Genomic DNA, 22,433 nt, shown 5'->3' with positions numbered 1-22,433 from the left:
CCTCAATTCTCGCCCAGGGAGACCTGAGTTAGACTCCTGCCCTCCAGAACTGGAAGATAACACACCTGTTTTAAGCCACTAAGTTTGTGGCAATTTGTTTTAGCAGCAATAGAAACGTAGTACAGTGGGTAAAACAGTGCTTCAGTGAGCTCATCCTTCTGCTTACTCCCATACTAGACACCCATGTCCTCCTTGACCCAACATCTTTTTGGTCTTCAAACCCCATGGTGGGGCCTACCCAAGCCCACCTCCATGGCTAGTGTCTAAGGCTGCTCTTCAAACACCCAGAGCTTAAGGATGTAAAGCCACTCCCTTCTCCCCACCTCTCCCTGGTACCTCATACTAAGTGCTTCTTTCCTCTGGAACACTAAGATGGTGAACTGTAATTTTTTGTTTATACATTTGTCTCCCACACAGCCTTCAAGTTCCTTACAAGCAAGTGAGGTATATCTTCCAGCTTCACCTAGCACAGGGCCTGACACAGAGAAGGTGCTTAGAAAAGGTTGCTGGATAAGTAAATGCATGATTTATACGTCCTAGATGCCAAGTTAGAACTGGTAACTTACCAGACTATTCCAATGAAAGAGAGAGTCCCCCTCCCACCCTTCTGTGTGCCTCTGCCATGGGGCAGCCCCCTCATTTGCCTCAATGGAAAGCCAGTTCTGTTTCTCTTCCAAAAACAGGGTCTCTTCTGTGATCATACATGTGACACAGGAGGGGTCAAACAAAGAGAAGATATTGCTGTTGGTCTCCTGAGTACACCTAAACCAATGACCTGCAAAATGAATTGATTAATGATCAGCTCAAATATGGTCCTTGCCAAAAGCACTGCATCTCAGAGCTACCTGATGGAAAGTCAGCCATGGTCAGGCCTAAAGGGGCTGGAGGACAGGCAGAAGGAGGCAGCAAGATATGCTCGTCTCCCACCCCCTGCCTTCCCCTACCAACATTTCACACAGCCCCATTTACCCTTCCAAAAGAGTGGATTATGCCACCCTCTCACTGGTCTCCCAGGGCCTGAAGGATAAAGTCCAGATTTGGCAGGCAAGTTCCTTGGCATATGGGCTCAGATCCTTTTCCAACCTTATATGAGGCTATTGTTGCATTGCTATAAAGAAACATCTAGACTGGGTAATTTATAAGAAGTTTAATTGGCTCAGTTCTGCAGGCTGTATAGGAAGCATAACGCTGACATCTGCTTCTAGGGAAGCCTCAGGCAGCTTACAATCATGGCAGAAGGCAAAGGGGGAGCAGGCACATCACATGGTAAAAGCGGGAGCGAGCAAGCAAGTGAGAGAGAGAGAGGTGCTGGGGAGGTGCCACACACTTTTAAATGACCAGATCTCATGAGAACTGGGATCCACCATGAGGGATCCACCACCATTATCCAAACACTTCCCACCAGGCCCCACTGCCAGCACTGCGGATTACAATTCAACATGAGATTTGGGCAGAGACAAAAATCCAAACTGTATCAAACCTCATCACCTCCAAAGTCCCATCAAGCATTGTCCCATTGAACTGCTTCCAGTTTACCAACCCTCTAGGCCTTTGTTTTACATCAACAGATCCACACAACTGGCATTTTCTCTCCACCCACCCTAATCCTCAGCCAGTGAAAATTCAATTTTGTTTTTTGTTGTTGTTGTTTTGTTGTTTGGGGTTTGAGATGGAGTTTAGCTTTTGTTGCCCAGGTTGGAGTGCAGTGGCACAGTCTGGGCTCACTGCAACCTCCACCTCCCAGGTTCAAGCGATTATCCTGTCTCAGCCTCTTAAGCCGCTGAGATTATAGGCATGTGCCAGCATGCCCAGCTAATTTTTTGTATTTAGTAGAGACGGGGTTTCACCATGTCGGCCTGGCTGGTGACCTCAAGTGATACCCACCTCGGCCTCCTGAAGTGCTGGGATTACAGGTGTGAGCCACGGCGCCCAGCGAACCAATGAAAATTCTATTTCTCAGAACCCATCTCAGCTGCTGTCTCCTTCCAGAAGCTAATCTCCTTCCTAAAGAATTCATCACTCCCTCAGCTGTTCATCCTGTAGGAATTTGGACTCTCATAGTTCTTACCATAATACCTCAGTATGGCAGATAGGAATCTCATCCTCACACACAGTTGTATATGAAATAGCACATTTCTTTAATTGTGATAAGTCACTTCGATTTTCTCTTCCCTCATTCTCCTCTGCTGGCATGCTTCAAGGTTCTGAAGGCTCCCAAGATACTAACACCCTCCACATGGATGTCTGAGCAGGAACCTGTCTGCAAATGCCTCAAGTCTGGGGCTCTCCATCGCTTCCCTGACACATCTGGAACTTGGGACTGACTCTTGTGGTGGGAGGCAGAGCCTGTTCTTTCCCATTGCCTGGAAGGGGAAACCCGGCCCTAGCTGTCCCAGACCCCCAAACTTTTCTCAGCCTCCATGAGAAGAACTCGGAGGCCAGGAGCAGTGGCTCACTCCTGTAATCCCAGCACTTTGGGAGGCTGAGGAGGGTGGATCACTGAGCCCAGGAGTTTGAGATCAGCCTGGGCAACACAGCAAAACCCTGTCTCTACAAAAAATACCAAAGATTAGCCGGGCGTGGTGGTGGGTCAGGTAATCCGTGGCGGTGGATCAACCGAGCCCTGGAAGTCGAGGCTGAGGTGAGTTGTGATCGTGCCACTGAACTCCAGCCTGGGTGACAAAGCAAGATCCTGTCTCAAAAAATAAAAATAAAAATAAAAGAAGTATTCTCCATTCTCCACTTCCTACCCCAGCTCCCCAACACTCTGCCCTTTCCTCAAGCCTCCATCCTCTTCCTTGTTCTTTGGCAATAGATTTGTATAGCCCATTAAACCCGAAGTTTAATCACTAGCAGCAGAAAAGCCAGCACTTTCCTAGAAGAAAGGAAGCATTCAATCTTCAAACTCTCCCCAGAGATGAGGAGCACTACTTCCATCCCATCCTTCCAGCTGTACCAGAAAGGAAAGAAAAGCAGTGGCTGGGCGCCGCAGCTCACGCCTGTAATCCCAGGACTTTGGGAGGCCGAGGCGGGTGGATCACTTTAGGTCAGGAGTTCGAGACCAGCCTAGCCACCATGGCGAAACCCCGTCTCTACCAAAAATACAAAAATTAGCTGGGCGTGGCGGCGGGAGCCTGTAGTCCCAGCTACTCGGGAGGCTGAGGCACGAGAGTCGCTTAAACCTGGGAGGCGGAGGTTACAGTAAGCTGGGGTCGCGCTACTGCATTCCAGCCTGGGCATTCCAGCCTGGGCGACAGAGCGAGACCCTGTCAATCAATCGATCAATCAATTGATCAATAAAGGAAACAAAAACAGAAACAGTTCTACCAAGTCTCTCGATGCCGTGGCGTTCACATCGGCGCTCAGTGAACGTTCTCAGAAGGGAATCTCCTCTCCTTCCGGCCTCTTCGCCTGGACGGGGACCGCAGGCTGCCACGGGAGCCTCTTCCAGTCGCTCCTCGCCCGAAAGAGCCCGGCCCAGGAGAGGGACTACAAGTCCCAGGCTGCCTTGCGGCGGGCGCTGGGCGCCGGGCGCGCGGTCCTGCGAGGAGACGTGGCAGAGTGCGGCGCGCCAGCGCCGGGCCGGAAAGCAGGGGAAGTGGCCGAGGCGGGAGGGCTCCGAGCCATGGCGGCCAAGACGGCGGGCGTGGGGCGCTGGGAGGTGGTGAAGAAGGGCCGGCGGCCTGGGGCCGGCGCTGGCGGCCGAGGCGGCGGCGGGAACCGCCGGGCGCTCGGGGAAGCAAATGGAGTGTGGAAATACGACCTGACCCGTGAGTACCCACCCTGCCTGGCGCGTACCCCGGGCCTGTCCGGCAGGGTCGCAGCGAGCCGCTCCCAGAACCTGGGCGCGAGCTCGCAGGCACATCCCGGAGCGCCACCCTTGCGTTGTCTTTTTGGAGCCTTACGGGAGGCGGACAGCTCCAGGGGAGGTTGCGGTCCTTACCTCCCAGATGAGTAAACTGAGGCCCAGTGAAGTTGGACACCCTGGCCAGGGTCATGTGTCAGAGGGGCCAGGATTCCGGTCCTCAGACTCTCAGTTCACTGCACACACTCTCCCAGCTGCCCAGGAACCTAGCCGGCCTCCCTGGGCAGGTGTCTGAGCTGGGAAGAGGCACTCTGGATCATTATACACAGTGCCCCCTCTTTAAGTAACCAGTCATGGAGGAAGGGACAGGAGGCCAAGCAGTGGGAGAAATGAGTGCCACACACTCAACACTCACCAGGAATTATAAGTGACACCTGGTTCTTCCACTGAGGAGTGGAGAAAGATTGCCACTTGTTGATTATAGAGTTGTCATGTCGGAACCAAGAGGCGTTAGGGTAGGACCAAGATGGAAAAAGCCTGCCTTTCCAGACTAGTAGCCACTCACCGAATAAGGCAAACCTCTATATCCAGCCTCTCTGCTTGTTCCTACATACTCTGATTTGTCTAATAAAGAACTGCCCCATCTTTATGAAAGAGCCCATAGACTCAAGAGCTGTAACGAAAGAAACTACCAGGAGAACACCCTGCCCTGCTCTTTAAGCAGCCCAAGAGGAAGGGGCTTTGAGACAGGCTCTTCCCTGGAGATTAATTAGGTGGCAGTGTGGGGAAAGGGACCACTGATAGGTGAGGCCTTGGGGACTCAAGGGTGGCCTGCCTTTCTCTACCTATCTTCACCTCAGCTCCAATCCAGACCACAAGCACCCTTTATGAGCGGGGCTTTGAGAATATCATGAAGCGGCAGAATAAGGAGCAGGTCCCACCCCCTGCTGTGGAGCCTAAGAAACCAGGGAACAAGAAGCAGCCAAAGAAGGTGGCAACTCTTCCCAACCAAAACCAGAAGCAGGGCCGCTTCCGCAGCCTGGAGGAAGCACTGAAAGCTGTGAGTGTGCCTAGACATGACACGCAGAAAGAATGGGGGCTTGAGATGTAGAGAAGATGAGAGGAGGAGGCAGATGGACAGCTGAGATCCTATGAAATTGGAGGAACACTTAAGGGTTGAGAGCAGGAGTTCAGGAGAAGATGGAAACCCCAGGGGAACAGAATGCCTGCAGCTAGAATAGAAAGGAAATGGAAAATTTATAGGGAAACATGGATTGGTAAGAGGAAAGCCTTGAAGACCCAGGAACACCAGGGAGGAGATGGAGAAACTGGTTATGATTCTCTGTCCTGTGGAAATACTGATCTTTCATTTTCTATCTTGTCCTCTGTTTTCCTTTTTTTTTTTTTTTTTTTTTTTTTTTGAGATAGAATCTCCCTCTGTCGCCCAGGCTGGAGTGCAGTGGCGTGATCTCAGCTCACTGCAACCTCTGTCTCCTGCCTCAGCCTCCCAAGTAGCTGGGATTACAGGTGCGTGCCACCACGCCTGGCTAATTTTTGTATTTTTAGTAGAGACGGGGTTTCACTGTGTTGGCCAGGCTGGTCTCAAACTCCTGACCTTAGGTGATCCACCCACTTTGGCCTCCCAAAGTGCTGGGATTACAGGTGTGAGCCACTGCGCCTGGCCCTCTGTTTTCCTCTTAAACATGTGGAGAGCCTGAGAGGATAGGACCTTGAGATCAGCATTTTCAGCTGTCCTGTTCCATACTTAAAGATGTGGGTGCAGCAGAATTGCAGCATTCCATGTTCTTATGCTTAAAAACGGAAACCCTTCTTCCTGCTGCCACCTAGTTCAACCATTTTCCCACCCCTACCCCACTTCTTTACTCCCTCACTCACAACTCGCCATGGTGGGGGGTTGGGGGATTGTCCCTGGCAGCTGGATGTGGCAGCCCTGCAGAAGGAACTGGATAAGAGCCAGAGCGTGTTCTCTGGAAACCCATCCATATGGTTGAAGGACCTGGCCAGCTATCTCAACTACAAGCTACAAGCTCCTCTAAGTGAACCCACGCTGAGCCAGCATACTCATGGTAAGTCCTTCCAGCTTCCTCAAGCTCAGACAAGTTCAAAGAAATTCAAAAAGGGTGGTATAACAGATCCCAGTGCCCCCCACTGTCTTGATTTCCATGGGTGTTTGGGCTGGTCTCAAACACCTGTGACTGTGAATGTTTCTGGGCCTCGTTCTGTGATCCTCCCTCTGGGTCTCCTCAGAGGAAGGATCCCAACCTCAGTGCAGGGGCCTTTGCCTCCACTCACCATTCTCAGGGAGAGCACCACAGTTCTCAGAGCTGATGGGTGTCTGGTCCTAGCACTCACAATGAGGCCTATGGGCCTTAGATTATCCCTACAGCCTGGTGAGCCGGGAACTGCGTGGGATCATCCGAGGGCTGCTGGCGAAGGCAGCAGGGTCTCTGGAGCTCTTTTTTGACCACTGTCTGTTCACCATGCTGCAAGAGCTGGATAAGACACCAGGTGAGGGGGCACAGGAGGGATGACCATCTTGGGAGCCTCCTCCTTTTTTTCCTGCTTTCAGTACCACTCAGTGGTTCTGTTTCCAGTAGGGAAATGTGCTAACCTTGACACTGTTTTTGGAAAGGGTGGAGGAAGTTAGGAGTCAGTGGACCTGGGGCCTGGGCTCACCACTGACAAATGGGAGATTTCAGGTTTGGGATGCCAAGTAATGTGAGTAGGTGTGAGAATGTGTATCTCTCCAGGGGAGTCACTACATGGTTACCGCATCTGTATCCAGGCCATCCTGCAAGACAAGCCCAAGATTGCCACCGCAAACCTAGGGAAGGTGAGCTCTCAGTGGTGGTGGGGACACCAGGAAGCTAGGACTGGGGAGTCTGGGCAGAATCTACATTGTTGGACTCAGGTTTGGGATAGTGGAAGACCTATAAGCCTAGTAATAATAGGTAATACTATTAGCACTTACTGTGTGTCTGCTCTGGAAACATAGCAGCCAGGTACTGCTATTATTTCCCATTTTTATAAATGAAAAGATTGAGCCACAGAGGAGTTCAGTAACTTTCCTAGGCTCAGTCATCCAGCCAATGGCAGAGTATAGGTGAAGCCCACAAACAATCCCTGCACCACGTGGTCATAGTGCTCCACTCTTGCTCGGCCTGTCCTCCCTCTTCCAGTTGACATCTCCCTTCCCGCCTGTCTTTGGGGGTGCTCCTGGTGTTTTGTCCTATCCCAATCTGCCTTCCCTACCGGTCTCCTCAGTTCCTGGAACTACTGAGGTCCCACCAGAGCCGACCAGCCAAGTGTCTGACCATCATGTGGGCCCTGGGTCAAGCGGGTTTTGCCAACCTCACCGAGGGACTGAAAGGTAACAGGGAAATAGGGAAGAAAGAGGGAGGGTTTCGGAACCGGAAAACTCCTGTTTGATGCCCCCAATAGGTGCAAGCCTGAGGCTTCCCTCCTGACCTTCACCTCCACAGTGTGGCTGGGGATCATGCTGCCTGTGCTGGGCATCAAGTCTCTGTCTCCGTTTGCCATCACATACCTGGATCGGCTGCTCCTGTGAGTAATGGAAGGGCAGCGAGGGGAAGGCTCAGGGTGTCCCAGATGGCTGTTTTAGCAAAATGGGAGGCTGTGATCTTGGTCTCCAGGGATATGAGGAAAATCAGGACCAGCTTCTCCCACCATCTTAGAATGTGATGGTGAGGAAGGAAGAAGAGGGAGCTATTAAGGGCTGGCAGATGGGGTAGAGTTTACACCCTTTTTCCTAGATGTTGGCTTAGCTGGGGTCATGACCAAAACAGCTGGCATAGGTGGTGGTGTCCAGCGAACCTAACCTGTTTCTTCATCCCCACAGGATGCATCCCAACCTTACCAAGGGCTTCGGCATGATTGGCCCCAAGGACTTCTTCCCACTTCTGGACTTCGCCTATATGCCGAACAACTCCCTGACACCCAGGTAGTACTGCTCTGGGGCACACCTGCTGTGAAGGGACCCCCCCCAGCACCAGAACCATGTTACATTTTCCCATCCCTTCTTCCCCAGCCATCCTAGATCTGAGATTTGCAACCTGGAAGTTCAAGAGTAGGTTTCAAGGGAACAGTGATCCCTTGAAATTATATGGACCCTTGAGTGTGATTGGCATATGGGCATTTTCTTAGGGATAGGGTCCATGGTTTTCAACAGATTTCCAAGGAGTCTCTGAGTAAAAAGATTCAGAGCCATTGCAAGGTCCTCAGTGGCTATTCCCCCCAGGCAGGCATGGGCTCTGAAGCAAGCAAAAGGTTCACATCATACAGCTCCATTTATAGCTTATGCCTGGCTTTCCTCCCCACCCCACCCAGCCTGCAGGAGCAGCTATGTCAGCTCTACCCCCGACTGAAGGTGCTGGCATTTGGAGCAAAGCCAGATTCCACCCTGCATACCTACTTCCCTTCTTTCCTGTCCAGAGCCACCCCTAGCTGTCCCCCTGAGATGAAGAAAGAGGTGAGACATGGTGGGAGGCTGCTTCTCCTTCCCCAGGGGTCAACTGCAGCGGTCCCTACCTGCTGACAAAGGCCTTGCCTTCACAGAGCCCATTCTGAGGCTTTTCCTTAGCTCCCTGTTGACAGCTGCCTGCCCCGCTCACTCGAGCTTCACCCTCAGAAGATGGATCCCAAGGGACAGCACGTTCAGGTCTGGGTGGTTTCTGATGCCCGTCACTTGCAGATGAGTGATCTTTGAGCTCAGAGCTCTAGCTCAGGAGCCCCAATCTCCCGCTTTACAGCCTCTCAGAGAGCTTTCTGGAGTCTTGACACTGTTTCTCCACTCCTTAGGGTGAATGTGCGGCCTGGGTGGCCTCACTTAATGGGAAGGGGATCACCTCTTAGCACTCTCCCCCTCCGCCTGCCCCATGCCCCCAGCAGCCTCTCCCTCTGTCCCGCTGTGCAGCTCCTGAGCAGCCTGACCGAGTGCCTGACAGTGGACCCCCTCAGCGCCAGCGTCTGGAGGCAGCTGTACCCTAAGCACCTGTCACAGTCCAGGCAGGTGGGGTGGGGGGCCAGCCTGTCCCTGTGCTAGAAGCAGAAGGGGAGCCTGGGTCACTGTCTCATGGCCTGACACCTCTCAGGCTGAGTGGGAACATTGCTGGAGCAACCTCTAGGAAGCTGCTGCTCTGTGGGTGGTAGGTGGAGGGTCTTTCAGCCTGAAGGAGCCAGGGCTAATGGAGGATGGGAGGATGGGCAAGGCCGCATGAGCCACCTGATGGAGGGGTTGTGCTTTCCCCACAGCCTGCTGCTGGAGCACTTGCTCAGCTCCTGGGAGCAGATTCCCAAGAAGGTGAGGAGCTGGGAGGACGTGGCAGGTTGAGCCCTGTCTGGATTCTGGGTTCTGAGTAGGGGCTCCTCAGCCACTGTCCCTTCCCTGAGAAGGGACCCTGTTGGCATGGAAAATGAAGCAGGATGGAAGCTCTGAATTCCCTCACAGGCCAGACCTTTCTTGTCCATAGGTACAGAAGTCTTTGCAAGAAACCATTCAGTCCCTCAAGCTTACCAACCAGGAGCTGCTGAGGAAGGGCAGCGGTAACAACCAGGATGTCGTCACCTGTGACATGGCCTGCAAGGTGCTGGCACCCGGCCCTCTCCAGCCCACACGCTATCTTACATCTCTGTCTCAGCACACCCGGGTTGGGCCTGTATCACATTCCTGCCCCACCTGTCTGTGGAGCCCCCCGCTGCCTCCAGGGTAATGTGAAGGCTTGACGCTCTTCCGGGAAGGCCTGGCTTGAGGTCTGCCCTCAGAGGCAAAGACCAGCCCCTCTCGCTTCTACAACTGTCTCCTGCTCCCCTCCCACCAGGGCCTGTTGCAGCAGGCTCAGGGTCCTCGGCTGCCCTGGACGCGGCTCCTCCTGTTGCTGCTGGTCTTCGCTGTAGGCTTCCTGTGCCATGACCTCCGGTCACACAGCTCCTTCCAGGGTAAGCAGCAATGGGCAAGTGAGGAGGATGGCATAGGAGGGGCACAGAGCTACGTGTAGCACCCCCCGCCCCCACAGCACACATTTTGTCCTCACGAGTTCTCAATCCTCAGAGTAAACACTTTACAGACAGACTTTTCTGTCCTCAGATATGACACTACCATTTCAGATTAGACTAGGACTTTGCAGTATAGAAGTGCTTGCATATTCATGGTATCATTTGAGTAGGTGTTACCTCCTTTTAACTCCTGAGGAAAAGGTCTCAGAAAGATGTAGCAATTAGCTTTAGGTCATAGCTAGTAAGTAGAAGGGCAGATCCTCAACCTGAGGCTTCCTGAACCCTGAGCCCAGGCTCTACCCGGCAGCTGCATTCCTGCACACCTGGCCCAGCAGGAGAAGGACAACTCCGCATGCCTTCCTCCACAGCAGGCTGGAGCTGGCTCTGTGGCCCTGTGAGCACACAAAGCTCTGCCCAGCACCTCGCTGTGCCTGCTCTAGGCCCTGTAGTGTCTGTCTCCCCAGTCCCTGCCCCTCTCATCTCCCGGCTCACCAGAGGCCCCCTTTACTCAGCCTCCCTTACTGGCCGGTTGCTTCGAACATCTGGTTTCTTACCTGCTAGCCAACAAGCGTGTGCCAAGCTCTACTCCTACAGTCTGCAAGGCTACAGGTGAGCTTCTCCCAGGGAGGGGAGAGGAGAGGCAGAAGAGAGAAGGCCTGGGTGTCAGGGAGGTGACAGTGGGAAGCACTTGTGATTCTCCTTTCCCGCGGCCTCCATTTCCCCAGCTGTTTCTTGGGAGCTAAGCGGTGCCTGAGGAGACTCAGAGCCCTCTTCCCCCACTTCCATCTTCCACAGCTGGCTGGAGGAGACACTGCCTGTCTGGGGCTCTCACCTGCTCACCATGGTGCGGCCCAGCTTGCAGCTGGCCTGGGCTCACACCAATGCCACAATCAGCTTCTTTTCTGCCCACTGTGCCTCTCACCTTGCCTGGTTTGGTGACAGCCTCACCAGCCTCTCTCAGAGGGTAAGTCAGAGACAGGGAGTCACATGACGGGCTGGTTTTCCCAGGAGCAGAATTCTGGGAAAGGAGCAGCATTGTGTGGCCTGAGTCCTTAGGTCCAGGATGCAGTTCCCTGGATACTCTGACCCCATCCATTCTCCATGGTCCAGCTACAGATCCAGCTCCCTGATTCCCTGAATCAGCTGCTCCGCTATCTGAGAGAGCTGCCCCTGCTTTTCTACCAGAATGTACTGCTGCCATTGTGGCACCTCTTGCTTGAGGCCCTGGCCAGCGCCCACAAGCACTGCCATGAGGCATGCAGGTGAGACCTTTGCCCAGGGCTCCAGCAGGATCCCCAGCAGCCCCATTCCCGGGCCCCAGGGACAAGCCATCTCTGACCAGTCTCCCACACTGTCCTGCCCCTCGCTACATCCTTAATTGACAGCTTAAGCTTAATTGACTGCCCATCCCTGACCACCCTGGGATGAGGGTTGTGGGTCTAAGTTTTCAGCCCCGAGAGTTGACACAGCTACACACGTGCATACTCAAAAATGTTCCACTTTCTTTCCAGAGGTGAGGTGACCTGGGACTGCATGAAGACACAGCTCAGTGAGGCTGTCCACTGGACCTGGCTCTGCCTACAGGACATCACAGTGGCTTTCTTGGACTGGGCACTTGCCCTGATATCCCAGCAGTAGGCCCTGCCTCCCTGGCCACTGATTTCTGCGTGGGCAAACCAAGACTGCAGCGGGTAGAAGGTGGCAGTTCTTCATGGGAGTCTTTTTTAACTTGGTGCCTGAGTTCTCTCCTAGGAAAGTGGCCAGTTGCCTCCACCTCAGTTCTTCCATCTTTGGTGGGGACAGGGCCCAGCGGCATCTCAGCCTCCTACCCACAATTCCACTGAACACTTTTCTGGACCTACTGCACATGGCCCCCAGCCTCCATCCTTGTGATGGTAGCCTCTCACAACTCCGCCCTTGCCCTCTGCCTTCCACTTCCTTCCATCTCATTTCTAAACCCCAAACAGCTTATCTCCAAAAAGACAGAACTCCCAGCAGGTGGCTTCTGTGTTCTTCTGACAAATGATTCCTGCTTCTCCAGACTTTAGCAGCCTCCTGTTCCCATTCTTCGTCACAGCTCTAGCCACAGCAGAAGGAAAGGGGCTTCCAGAAGAATATAGCACCACGCTGGGAAACAGCAGCCTCATGTCCACCTGAAGCCTGGGTGTGGCTGTCAGTGGACATGGGGGGCTGGATGGAAATGCCTCTTACTTCAAAATGCCCAACCTGCCCCAAATGCCTCTAAGCCCCTTCCTGTCTCCTCCTTCATAGTCCTACTTCTTCCAACTTTCCATTCCCCATCATGCTGGGGGACTCTGTCACAAGGCTCAGCTTCTCTCCACTGTCCATCCTTCCTATCATCTGTCTGGAGAGCAGAGCCCAGGTAGTTGTGTGCCTTGGGCCCAGGGAACCCTCCATCAACCTGAGACAGGACTCAGCATATGGTTATTGGGTATGCCTACCAGGTGGAATAAAGGACACAGATTGATTTCTAGCATTCCTGTCTGCATCCTCATACAGAAATTCCCCTAATTATGGTTCAGAATAACAAAATCTTGGGCCCTTGCCCTCCTGAAGACTGTAGCCATGGCTGTAATTAAGCTCCTGGTGGGGAAGGCCACATCCATGGTTCTAAAGTTTGACCTGGTGGGTGTTATAGACACTTCTCTTGCTACGCTAATTATACTGTCTGACTTGTCACTGATTCATATCCCAAATTTGCCTTGATAGTTTTGTGCTTGGAAAAACAGGGGGCCGTCTCTTAGGGGAATTCTTGGCCAGTGACCAGGAGATGTCCTTTCCTTGCCAGGACCTTCATTTTATAGAGCAGTGAGTGAAAGATTTAGAACTCCAAGGACACATGAGTCCCAAGGGTTATCGCCAAAGCCCCTTTTTTTTTTTGACTTGAGACTATAAGGAGTTAGATAACTCTGCTGATTTCTTAGTTCTCAGATGTGTTTTCTTGAATGTTTCAAGTCAGCAATACTAGAGAGAAGTTAGATCTAACTGCTGGTTTCTTAGTTCTCAGTTTGGTTTCCTTGAATGTTTCAAGTCAGCAGTACTAGAGATATGCTCTAGCAGCTCTCAAAGCAGATTCAGCTTCCCTCATAAACTCCCATGATGCTCAGCAGGTATGATGGCCAGTTACCACTTCCCTTCTCACGTGGAGCCCTGAGACACTCTGCTTTTTCAGTGGTTCGAATATAAAGTAGCAGATGTAAGAAAATACTGACCCAAAGTGAGGTCATGAATATAACAGCATCTCATGTGTTTGCTGCCTTTCCTCTGGAATTAGCCCACAAGCAGACCCCTTTCTCTCCTAGTGGCAATTAACCATGACCATCTTCCCGGAGAAGATAAACTACCTGGCAAGGGGCCAAGGTTTTGGGACTGCTGGGCAGGAGAACTGGCCTGTGTTCAAGGCAAGTTGGAGAAAGGTGGCAGTTGTGAGAATGGGTTGGCAATGGCACAGGGAGGACAAGTTCGGTGATAACTTCTAGAAGTCCAAGGCTGCATCCAGCGAACCAAGGATGCCACAGTGCTGTGTTGGCTTCTAATGTGTGACTATATTTACCTTGCTGGGTTCATTTAACTTCTGACACTAAAATCCTGGGGAGCAACATTTTTCATCAACTTAGATTAATTGCCATCTCCACACTGACAGCTTAAGCTTAATTGACTTTATTCGATAGATAAAGTTTTTTGACCCAGTGTTGAAATTGTCTGAAATTTTTCCTTTGTGGAGAACTAGTCCAACACTGCACCTGCTCTGCGTTAAAGCAAAACCAGATGTCGAGACGTTTCATTTTTGCAGAGCTGTCAACAAACGAGTCCAAGCGGAGCCAGTAAATTGAACCAGCGTGGGCTAGCAGAGTGTATGACAGTGATGCTGATGGGTGGGGCAGTCACACTGTAACTATTGTTGTTACTGGAAGAACCGAAAGGAGCTGACACCTCAGTCACATCTGGACAGTAACTTCACACAGCTGAAGGTCAACCGATAACACACCATAAAGCTGAAGGGCAGTTTTGAGTATGGTTATCTCTTATTAACTTTATTAGCAGTTTTTTTTTTTTTTTTTTTTTTTTTGAGACGGAGTCTTGCTCTGTCTCCCAGACTGGAGTGCAGTGGCATAATCTCAGCTCACTGCAAGCTCTGCCTCCCAGGTTCACGCCATTCTCCTGCCTCAGCCTCCCGAATAGCTGGGACTACAGGCGCACGCCGCCACGCCCGGCTAATTTTTTGTATTTTTAGTAGAGACGGGGTTTCACCATGTTACCCAGGATGATCTCGATCTCCTGACCTCGTGATCCGCCTGCTTCGGCCTCCCAAAGTGCTGGGATTACAGGCGTGAGCCACCACACCCGGCCTATTAGCAGTTCTTTCGTGGACTTGAAAATAATATGCATAATTCACTATGAAACTTCCTTTTGTTTTCCTAAGCCTCCAGCAGATTTCTGGATTCCTCTGGTTATTTGTATCCAATCCACACTTCAGTTTTAGAGCAGAGCAGCTTGATGGGTAGCCTGACTTACTACAATGGATAATATTACTAGGCAGATAGTGTTGCTGAGCTCATGCCTGCTATGTTGCCAGTCCATTCACAAAATGCCACCACCATAGATAGGGTGGATTGTTTCCCACAGAGCCAGGCACACCTGCCCTACCCTATTTCAGAATGACCCAGTGTCAATTACACAGGCATTTGTTTTGTTTTAAAGAGACAGGGTCTTTCCCTGTTGCCCAGGCTGGAGTGAAGCGGTTCGTGATCGTAGCTCACCACAGCCTCAAACTCCTGGGCTCAATGATCCTCACACCACAGCCTCCTGAGTATTTGGGACTACAGGTGCATGCCACCATGCCCAGCTACATGTTTTTTACATTTTTTGTAAAGATGGCTTCTCACTATGTTGCCTAGGCTGGTCCCACTGATTATAGGTTCATTGATTCATATAATCAGTAAACTCCAGGTCTCTAGTGATCCTCCACCTCGGGTTCCCAAAGTGTTGGGATATTACAGGCATAAGCCACATGCCCAGCCCTACACAGACATTTCAGTAGTTCAATGACCTCTGAGCATTTTGCTGTCTTACCTCACCTAAAGGAGTTTGAATTTAAGTGGACACTTAGAGTGATCTAAGTTGTTGAGGGGAGAAAGGGCCTTGTTTTTCCCTATATGTGCCTTGCTTTTCCCTATGTGCCCCTTTTATACTGGACAGTTTTGACAGTCTACTTGAGGTATAAGAAGGAATTTGGAGGGAGTGTCCACTGTTCAGGGTATGAGTGAATATTTAGTAAATATTGTCTATTCTGCCTATTAATACAAATGTTGACTTTGAATGTGTTGTTGGATGTGCCTTGATGTAACTTTTTTCTGTGTTAGCGCATCACTTACTAATTTTTGAGTAGACTTTTTGTTTGTTTGAGACAGAGTTTTGCTCTTGTTCCCCAGGCTGGAGTGCAATGGCACAATCTTGGCTCACTGCAACCTCCACTTCCCAGGTTCAAGTGATTCTCCAGCCTCAGCCTCCCAAGTAGCTGGAACTACAGGTGCCCGCCACCATGCCCAGCTAAATTTTTTGTATTTTTAGTGGAGGGGCGGTTTCACCATGTTGGCCAGGCTGGTCTCAAACTCCTGACCTCAGGTGATCCACCCGCCTCGCCCTCTCAAAGTGCTGAGATTACAGGCGTGAGCCACTATGACCGGCCTGAATAGACTGTTTTTAAAGCAGTTTTAGGTTCACATCAAAATTGAGTGTTTCCATGTATTTCCTCCCCAACCCGCCCCTGCCCCCCACAACCTCCCCCACCATCAACATCCCACACCAGTGTGGTACATTTGTTGAAATCAATGAACCTACATTGACACATTGTCCATAATGTAAGTCCATAGCTTACATTAGGGTTCGCTATCTGCGTTGTACACTCTGTAGGTTTTGGCAACTGTCCAATAGCATGTATCCACCATTATACAGAAGAGTTTCACTGCCGTGAAAATCTCCTGTGCTCTACCTATTCCTCCCTCCCTCCTTCCCCCAGAGCCCAAGGAACCACTGATCTTTTATTCTCTCCAGTTTTGTCTTTTCCAGAATGCCACATAGTGAAAATCATACTATGTGGCCTTTTCAGATTGGCTTCTTTCACTTGGTAATTTTTTTTTTTTTTTAGACAGGGTCTCACGCTGTCACCCAGGCTGGAGTGCAGTGGTGCGATCGTGGCTCACTGCAACCTCTGCCTCCTGGTTTAAAGCAATTCTCCCACCTCAACCTCCCAAGTAGCTGAGAGTACAGGTGGGTGCCACCATGCCTGGATAATTTTTGTATTTTTAGTGGAAACAGGGTTTCACCATGCTGGTCAGGCTGATCTCAAACTCCTGTACTCAAGTGATCTCGGCCTCCCAAAGTCCTGGGATTACAGGCATGAGCCATCGCGCCCAGCCATTTAGTAATTTGTCTTTAAGATTCTTCCATGTCTTTTCATGGCTAGATAACTCATTTCTTTTTAGCATTGTATAATATCCCCTTGTCTGGATGCACCAAAATGTATCCATTCACCTACTGAAGGACATCTTGGTTGCTTCCAAGTTTTGCAATTATGAGTAAAGCTGCTATAAACCTCTGTGTTTAGGTTTTTGTGTGGGCATAAGTTTTCAAACACATTTAGCTAAATACCAAGGAGCACAATTGATCATATGATAAGAGTATGTTTAGTTTCATGAAAAACATCAAGCTGTCTTCCAAAGTGGCTGTATCATTTTGCATTCTCATCAGCAGTGAATTAGAGTTCCTATTGCTATACATCCTTATTGGGTTTTGTCAGTATTTTGGATTTTCACCATTCTCATAGGTGGATGAAATATTTAATTTGCAATTCCGTAATGAAGTTGAGCATCTTTTCATATGCTTATTTGCCATTTGTGTATCTTCTTTGGTGAGGTGTCCAGATCTCTTCTCCATTTTCTAATTGGGTTGTTCATTTTCTTATTGTTGAGGGTTTTGTTTTGCTTTGCTTTGTTTGTTTTGGTTTTAAGAAACAGGGTCTTGCTCTGCCACCCAGGCTGGAGTGCAATGGTGCAATTACAGCTCACTGCAACCTCAATCCTCCCACCTCAGCTTCCCGAGTAGCTAGGACTAGGACTATAGGCACACACCACCATGCCAGGCTAATTTTTAAAAAAATTTTTTTTGTAGACATTGCTGTGTTACTCAGGCTGGTTTCAGACTCTCAGCCTCAAGCAGTTTTCCTGCCTCTGCCTCCCAAAGCGCTGGGATTATAGGTGTGAACCACCGTGCTTGCCCTTATTGTGGAGTTTTAAGAGTTCTTTGTATATTTTGGATAACAGTCCTTTATTAGATATGCCTCTTGGAAATATTTTCTCCCACTCTGTGGCTTTTACTGTTGTTTTAAATAGCTATCTTATACATTATCTACAATAAAACATATTTACACTTTTCATAGTTTATATATTTCCAAATACCCTAGCCTTCATCCATAGATATACTCTTCAGTTATATGAGTGGGTGCTGTTATTAACAGCTCACCTCACTTGGAAGGCCAGGAGATACCCAGTCTGTCCCAGACAGCTCCATGGAAGTTACTACACTTTTTTTTTTTTTTTTTTTTTTTGAGACGGAATCTCTCTCTGTCGCTTAGGCTGGAGTGCAGTGGCGTGATCTTGGCTCACTGCAACTTCCGCCTCCCAGGTTCAAGCGATTCTCCTGCCTCAGCCTCCCAAGTAACTAGGGCTCCAGACACATGCCGTCACGCCCGGCTAATTTTCTGTATTTTTGGTAGAGACGGGGTTTCACTGTGTTAGCCAAGATGGTCTCAATCTCCTGACCTCGTGATCTGCCCGCCTCGGCCTCCCAAAGTGCTGGGATTACAGGTGTGAGCCACTGCGCCCAGCCTACTACACATATTTTAAGTTACAATGCCTCCCACCAAAGAGAAAGATTTAGGTTCCAGGTAGGAAATATTTTTCTTCTTTTTAAATTTATTTTTTATTGTTTTGAGACGGAGTCTCACTCAGTTGCCCAGGCTGGAGTGCAGTGGCGCCATCTCAGCTCACTGCAACCTCCACCTCCCAGGTTCAAGCAATTCTACTGCCTCAGTCTCCCGAGTAGCTGGGATTACAGATGCAGACTTCATCCTATTAGTAGAGACCAGGGTTTCTCCCTGTTGGCTAGGCTGGTCTCAAACTCCTGGCCTCAAGTGATCCTCCCGCCTAGGCCTCCCACAGTGCTGGGATTACAGACGTGAGTCACCGCACCCGGCCTTATTTTATTATTATTATTTTGGAGACAGGTTCTCACTCGGGTACCCAGGCTGCAGTGCAATGGCTTGATCACAGCTCACTGCAGTCTCAACCTCCCTGCGCTCAGGTGATCCTCCCACCTCAACCTCCTGAGTAGCTGGAACTACAGGCATATGCCACTATGCCCAGCTAATTTTTGTATTTTTTTTGTAGAAATGCGGTTTCACCATGTTGCCCTGGGTGGCCTTGAACTCTTGAGCTCAAGCCATCTTCCCACCTCTGCCACCCAAAGTGCTGGGATTACAGGCCTGTACCACCACGCCCGGAAGTTACATTTTTAATTTTCTGTCAGACTGTTCATTATTGGTGTAAAGAAGCACAATTGGGTTTTTTGCATGTTGATCTTGTTCTCTGCAACTTTGCTGAATTTTCTCTAACAGTTTTTTTTTTCTAATAGTTTTTTTTTTGGTAGATTCTTTGATATTTTCTATATATAAGATAATATAATCTGCAAGTAGGGATAGTTTTATTTCTTCTTTTCCAGTTTGGATGCCTTTTATTTCTTTTTCTTGCTTAGTTGTTCTGGCCAGAAATTCCAGTACAATGTTGAGTAGCAATGGTAAAAGGCATCTTTGTCTTATTCCTGACCTTAGTGGTTGTTCCTGACCTTCACTGTTGAGTTTTATGTTAGCTGTGGGTTTTTCTTAAATGTTCTTTATCATGCTGAGGATGCTGAGGAAGTTCCTTTCTATGTCTAGTTTTCTGAGTTTCTACTTTTCATGAAAGGGTGATGAATTCTGTCAAGTACCTTTCCTGCATCAATTGAGATAACGTGTTTTTTCCCTTCATTTTATTAATGTGGTATATTACATTGATTTATTTTTCTTTGTTTCTTTTTTTGAGATGGGGTCTTGCTCTGTCTCCCAGGCTGGAGTGCAGTGGCCGGCTCACTGCAGCCCCTGCCTTCTGGGTTCAAGCAATTCTTCTGCCTCAGCCTCCCGAGTAGCTGGGATTACAGGCGTGCACCACCACGCCCAGCTAATTTTTGTATTTTTAGTAGAGATGGGGCTTCACTGTGTTGGCCAGGCTGGTCTCGAACTCCTGGCCTCAGGTGATCCATCCACCTCAGCCTCCCAAAGTTCTGGGATTACAGGCGTGAGCCACCAGGCCCGGCCTACATTGATTTATTTTTCTTATGTTGAACACCCTTACATTCCTTCAATAAATCTACTTGGTCATAGTATTCTCCTTTTAATATGCCGTTGGATTCAGTTAGCTCGTATTTTGTTGAGGATTTTTGCATCGATATTCATAAGGGATGTTGTTCTGTAGTTTTCTTGTGGTCTTTTTGTCTGGCTGTGCCATCAGAATGATGCTGGTCTCATATAATCAATTAGAAACTGTTCCCTTTTCTATTTTTTCGAACGGTTTGAAAGGATTGATGTTACCTTCATTTTGGTGTTACCTTCATTTAGTGATCTGAGAAAAAGAAAGGACTGGTGTTAATTATTTAAATGTTTGCTAGCATTCACCCTGAAGCCTTCTGATCCTGGACTTCTGTCTGTTGAGAGGTTTTTTGTTGTTGTTGTTGTTTATTTGTTTTTTGAGATGGAGTCTTGCTCTGTCTCCCGAGGTGGAGTGCAGTGGCACGATCTTGGCTCACTGCAACCTACGCCTCCCAGGTTCAAGCGATTCTCCTGCCTCAGCCTCCCAAGTAACTGAGATTACAGGCATGCGCCACCACGTCCGGCAATTTTTTTTTAATTTTTAGTAGAAATGGGGTTTCCATGTTGGCCAGGCTGGTCTGGAACTTCTGAACTCAGGGGATTCACCCGCCTCAGCTTCCCAAATGCTGGGATTACAGGCGTGAGCCACCGCGTGCGGCCTTTTCTTTGAGACAGAGTCTCTCTCTGTCTCCCTGGCTGGAGTGCAGTGGCATAATCTAGGCTCACTGCAATCTCTGCCTCCCACGTTCAAGCGATTCTCCCACCTCAGCCTCCTGAGTAGCTGGGATTACAGGCGCGCGCCACCATGCTTGGCTAATTATTTTTGCATTTTAGTAGAGATGAGGTTTCACCATGTTGGCCAGGCTGGTCTCCAACTCTTGAACTCAGGCGATCCGCCCGCCTGGGCCTTCCAAAGTGCTGGGATTACAGGTGAGAGCCACCGCGCCTGGCCATGAATGCCATTTTTTGATAATGAATAATAAAAGTTATGCAGATCTTCTATATTCTTCTATCTAAATGTTGACACACCTTTATATCTAGAAACTTCGGATATAAAGCTCAGCCCGAGAGAACCCATCAAATGTTGGAGCTGCAAGGGGCTAGAAAGCATCACCAGACCTGGATTCGCGGGCGATGTTGGCTCAAGGTAGCACAGGACGTTGGCTCAGAGCTGGAAATTGAGGCCAGGTCTCCCGGCAGACCCACCCCACAGGACGACCAAGCAGGGCTTCACAGAGGAGTTGAGGTTTAGGTTTATATCTGTTGTTGAAAACCCGGTGAGCAAAAGACTGTGGAAAAAACACACGGAAAAGACAGGCGAAGGTGTGAGCTGGCTAGTGACAGAGATGGGGGAACCCGTGGGGTCACTCCTTGACCCCACGCAGGACACTTAGACATCCACAGTGCCGGGGGAGAGGCCCCAGACGGGGCAGAAGACCCTTCCCCGGCCCTGGGGAACCCAAGATTTCCGAGAGTAAACGGACCTGTGCAAAAACCCACAAGGGAGACCAGTGGCCTGTGCCGGGCACTGCAAGGCCGCCCCGACCCCGACCTCACATGGGTCTCGGAGGCTTCAGGGACCCACCGGGCCGCGCGCCCCCCACCATCCCAGGTCTACCGCAGGGGAATCCTCCAGGCTTGCGAGCGCTTCCTAGGGCAGGAAAGCTTGTGCTGCAGCCCCGCCGCCCTCTCCTGGCGCGTAGCCCCCTCCCCGAGCCTTCGGGCCACGCAGCCAGGCCCGCGATCCCAGGGCGGCCCATGGGGGTCGGCGCCGCCGGATCCCGCGCCGCGCCGAAGCCTGCAGCGCCCCGCGGTCGCCGTCTCTTGCACTGGTCAGGATGAATAGAGCCTGACAAAACCTGAGTTAATTGGCCGAGCGAATGTCCTTCGCGTCAGGAGAACACGCCCGGAGAAGCCGAGGGAAATGTGGAGCAGGAGCAGCCAAAGTGGCCCATCGGCTCTCGAGCAGGGTTTGCGCGTCGCGGTCGCAAAGCTCCGTGAGTGCAGGCACCGCGGCACAAGCGCTGCCCCGGAGCTCCAGGAGGCGGCGGCGGGCTGGGCGTTCGCGATCCTGGAGAAACGACCGCGGGGCGTTGGGAGCATTTTGTTAAAAAGCCGGGAAGCTCAGGGCCGGTGTGGCCTTCGTTCTGGGCTGAGAACCCGAACTTTGGGCAGCTTCCTTTCCTTGCCTTTGGGAGTCCGTCTTCTTCAGCTCTGTGAGGCCCCGGCAGGTTCCTTTAGCGGAGAAGTCAGTGGTCATGGCTGGATGAGATTGTGGTAAGTATTAGAGGGCTGTCAGCAACCCTTTATCGCAGCGGAGCCTTCGATAGCTCAGTTGGTAGAGCGGAGGACTGTAGTGGATGGAACTGTAGTAATCCTTAGGTCGCTGGTTCGATTCCGGCTCGAAGGACTTCGTGTACCATTTTTAGCCTCAATTTAATTAAATTGTCTCATAAAGGGAAAGGCTTAGAGGCCTCCTGTGACTTAGCATGAGTACTGCTCTTAGACCAAAGGACTCACAGTAGTATGTAGTATACGGTAACGCTCTTTGTGCGTTCAGTGTAAATGTGGTAACGTGTTTTAGAATAAGGTTTTCTGCTTAAGCACACAATTATATGCCTGACTTTTAGAATCTTGCATATGGATGATACTATGCTAAATAAATGTCCTGAACTGCGGTTGATCCGCTGGTCAGTGAACTGTGCAGTGAACCTGTAAGGCAAAGGGAAAGAAATCAGCAGCAGGCGGGGGATTAGCTCAAATGGTAGAGCGCTCGCTTAGCATGCGAGAGGTAGCGGGATCGATGCCCGCATCCTCCACTCCGCATTTTGCTTCCCTCACACTAGAGAACACAAAATGGAGGGATCCCCAGCGCAGTGGGCAAGGTGTTTCATTTTAGAGATACAAGACTGTTAAGCGATAAGGAGCTTCACACGATGTTTTTATTTCGCAGTTGAGTCCCAGTTTCTGCCACTTTATCTTTCCCGCCTCCTGGCAGGCAGGCCGTTAACCGTCTTCCGGGAAGACGCCGCTAGAATCCTCCGGCCGCGCCTGGCCGCCAGTCCCCAAACGACACTCGCTCAGGTACCCACTAACGTGCGAGGAACCCTGCGA

At 50.5% G+C, this 22,433-nt stretch overlaps 1 protein-coding gene, 1 long non-coding RNA gene and 2 other non-coding genes across 5 annotated transcripts; 3 read left to right on the top strand and 1 right to left on the bottom strand.

Moving 5' to 3' along the window:
* Positions 1 to 3,521: 3,521 nt before the first annotated feature.
* TMEM214 (transmembrane protein 214) lies at positions 3,522 to 12,332 on the top strand. Of its 2 annotated transcripts, XM_050753791.1 has the most exons (18): positions 3,522 to 3,770; positions 4,666 to 4,865; positions 5,742 to 5,892; positions 6,200 to 6,334; positions 6,577 to 6,659; positions 7,091 to 7,196; positions 7,309 to 7,390; positions 7,686 to 7,787; positions 8,174 to 8,315; positions 8,427 to 8,504; positions 8,760 to 8,851; positions 9,098 to 9,146; positions 9,316 to 9,429; positions 9,664 to 9,781; positions 10,351 to 10,447; positions 10,634 to 10,802; positions 10,949 to 11,100; positions 11,350 to 12,332. In XM_050753791.1, exons 1-18 carry the CDS (start codon positions 3,626 to 3,628, stop codon positions 11,474 to 11,476), a joined length of 2,142 nt encoding a protein of 713 aa, XP_050609748.1. In that variant the 5' UTR covers positions 3,522 to 3,625; the 3' UTR covers positions 11,477 to 12,332. The 2 variants fall into 2 exon arrangements, with proteins under 2 accessions (XP_050609748.1, XP_050609749.1); XM_050753792.1 differs by lacking the exon at positions 8,427 to 8,504 and having other exon boundaries at positions 3,560 to 3,770.
* Positions 12,333 to 15,976: 3,644 nt separating this feature from the next.
* LOC126933763 (uncharacterized) lies at positions 15,977 to 22,378 on the bottom strand. The gene is made up of 3 exons (XR_007718724.1): positions 21,179 to 22,378; positions 20,439 to 20,608; positions 15,977 to 19,572 (listed from the first exon to the last, which is right to left on the bottom strand). It is a non-coding gene; the product is annotated as an uncharacterized LOC126933763 (long non-coding RNA).
* Positions 21,640 to 21,729, top strand: TRNAY-GUA (transfer RNA tyrosine (anticodon GUA)). The gene is given in 2 exon segments: positions 21,640 to 21,676; positions 21,694 to 21,729. It is a non-coding gene; the product is annotated as a tRNA-Tyr (tRNA).
* Positions 22,066 to 22,138, top strand: TRNAA-AGC (transfer RNA alanine (anticodon AGC)). Its single transcript has one exon. It is a non-coding gene; the product is annotated as a tRNA-Ala (tRNA).
* Positions 22,379 to 22,433: the final 55 nt, after the last annotated feature.

This window comes from Macaca thibetana, chromosome 13 (assembly GCF_024542745.1).
Source record: "Macaca thibetana thibetana isolate TM-01 chromosome 13, ASM2454274v1, whole genome shotgun sequence".
Classification (NCBI taxonomy): domain Eukaryota; kingdom Metazoa; phylum Chordata; class Mammalia; order Primates; family Cercopithecidae; genus Macaca; species Macaca thibetana.
This window is presented reverse-complemented; position numbering and strand designations above follow the sequence as displayed.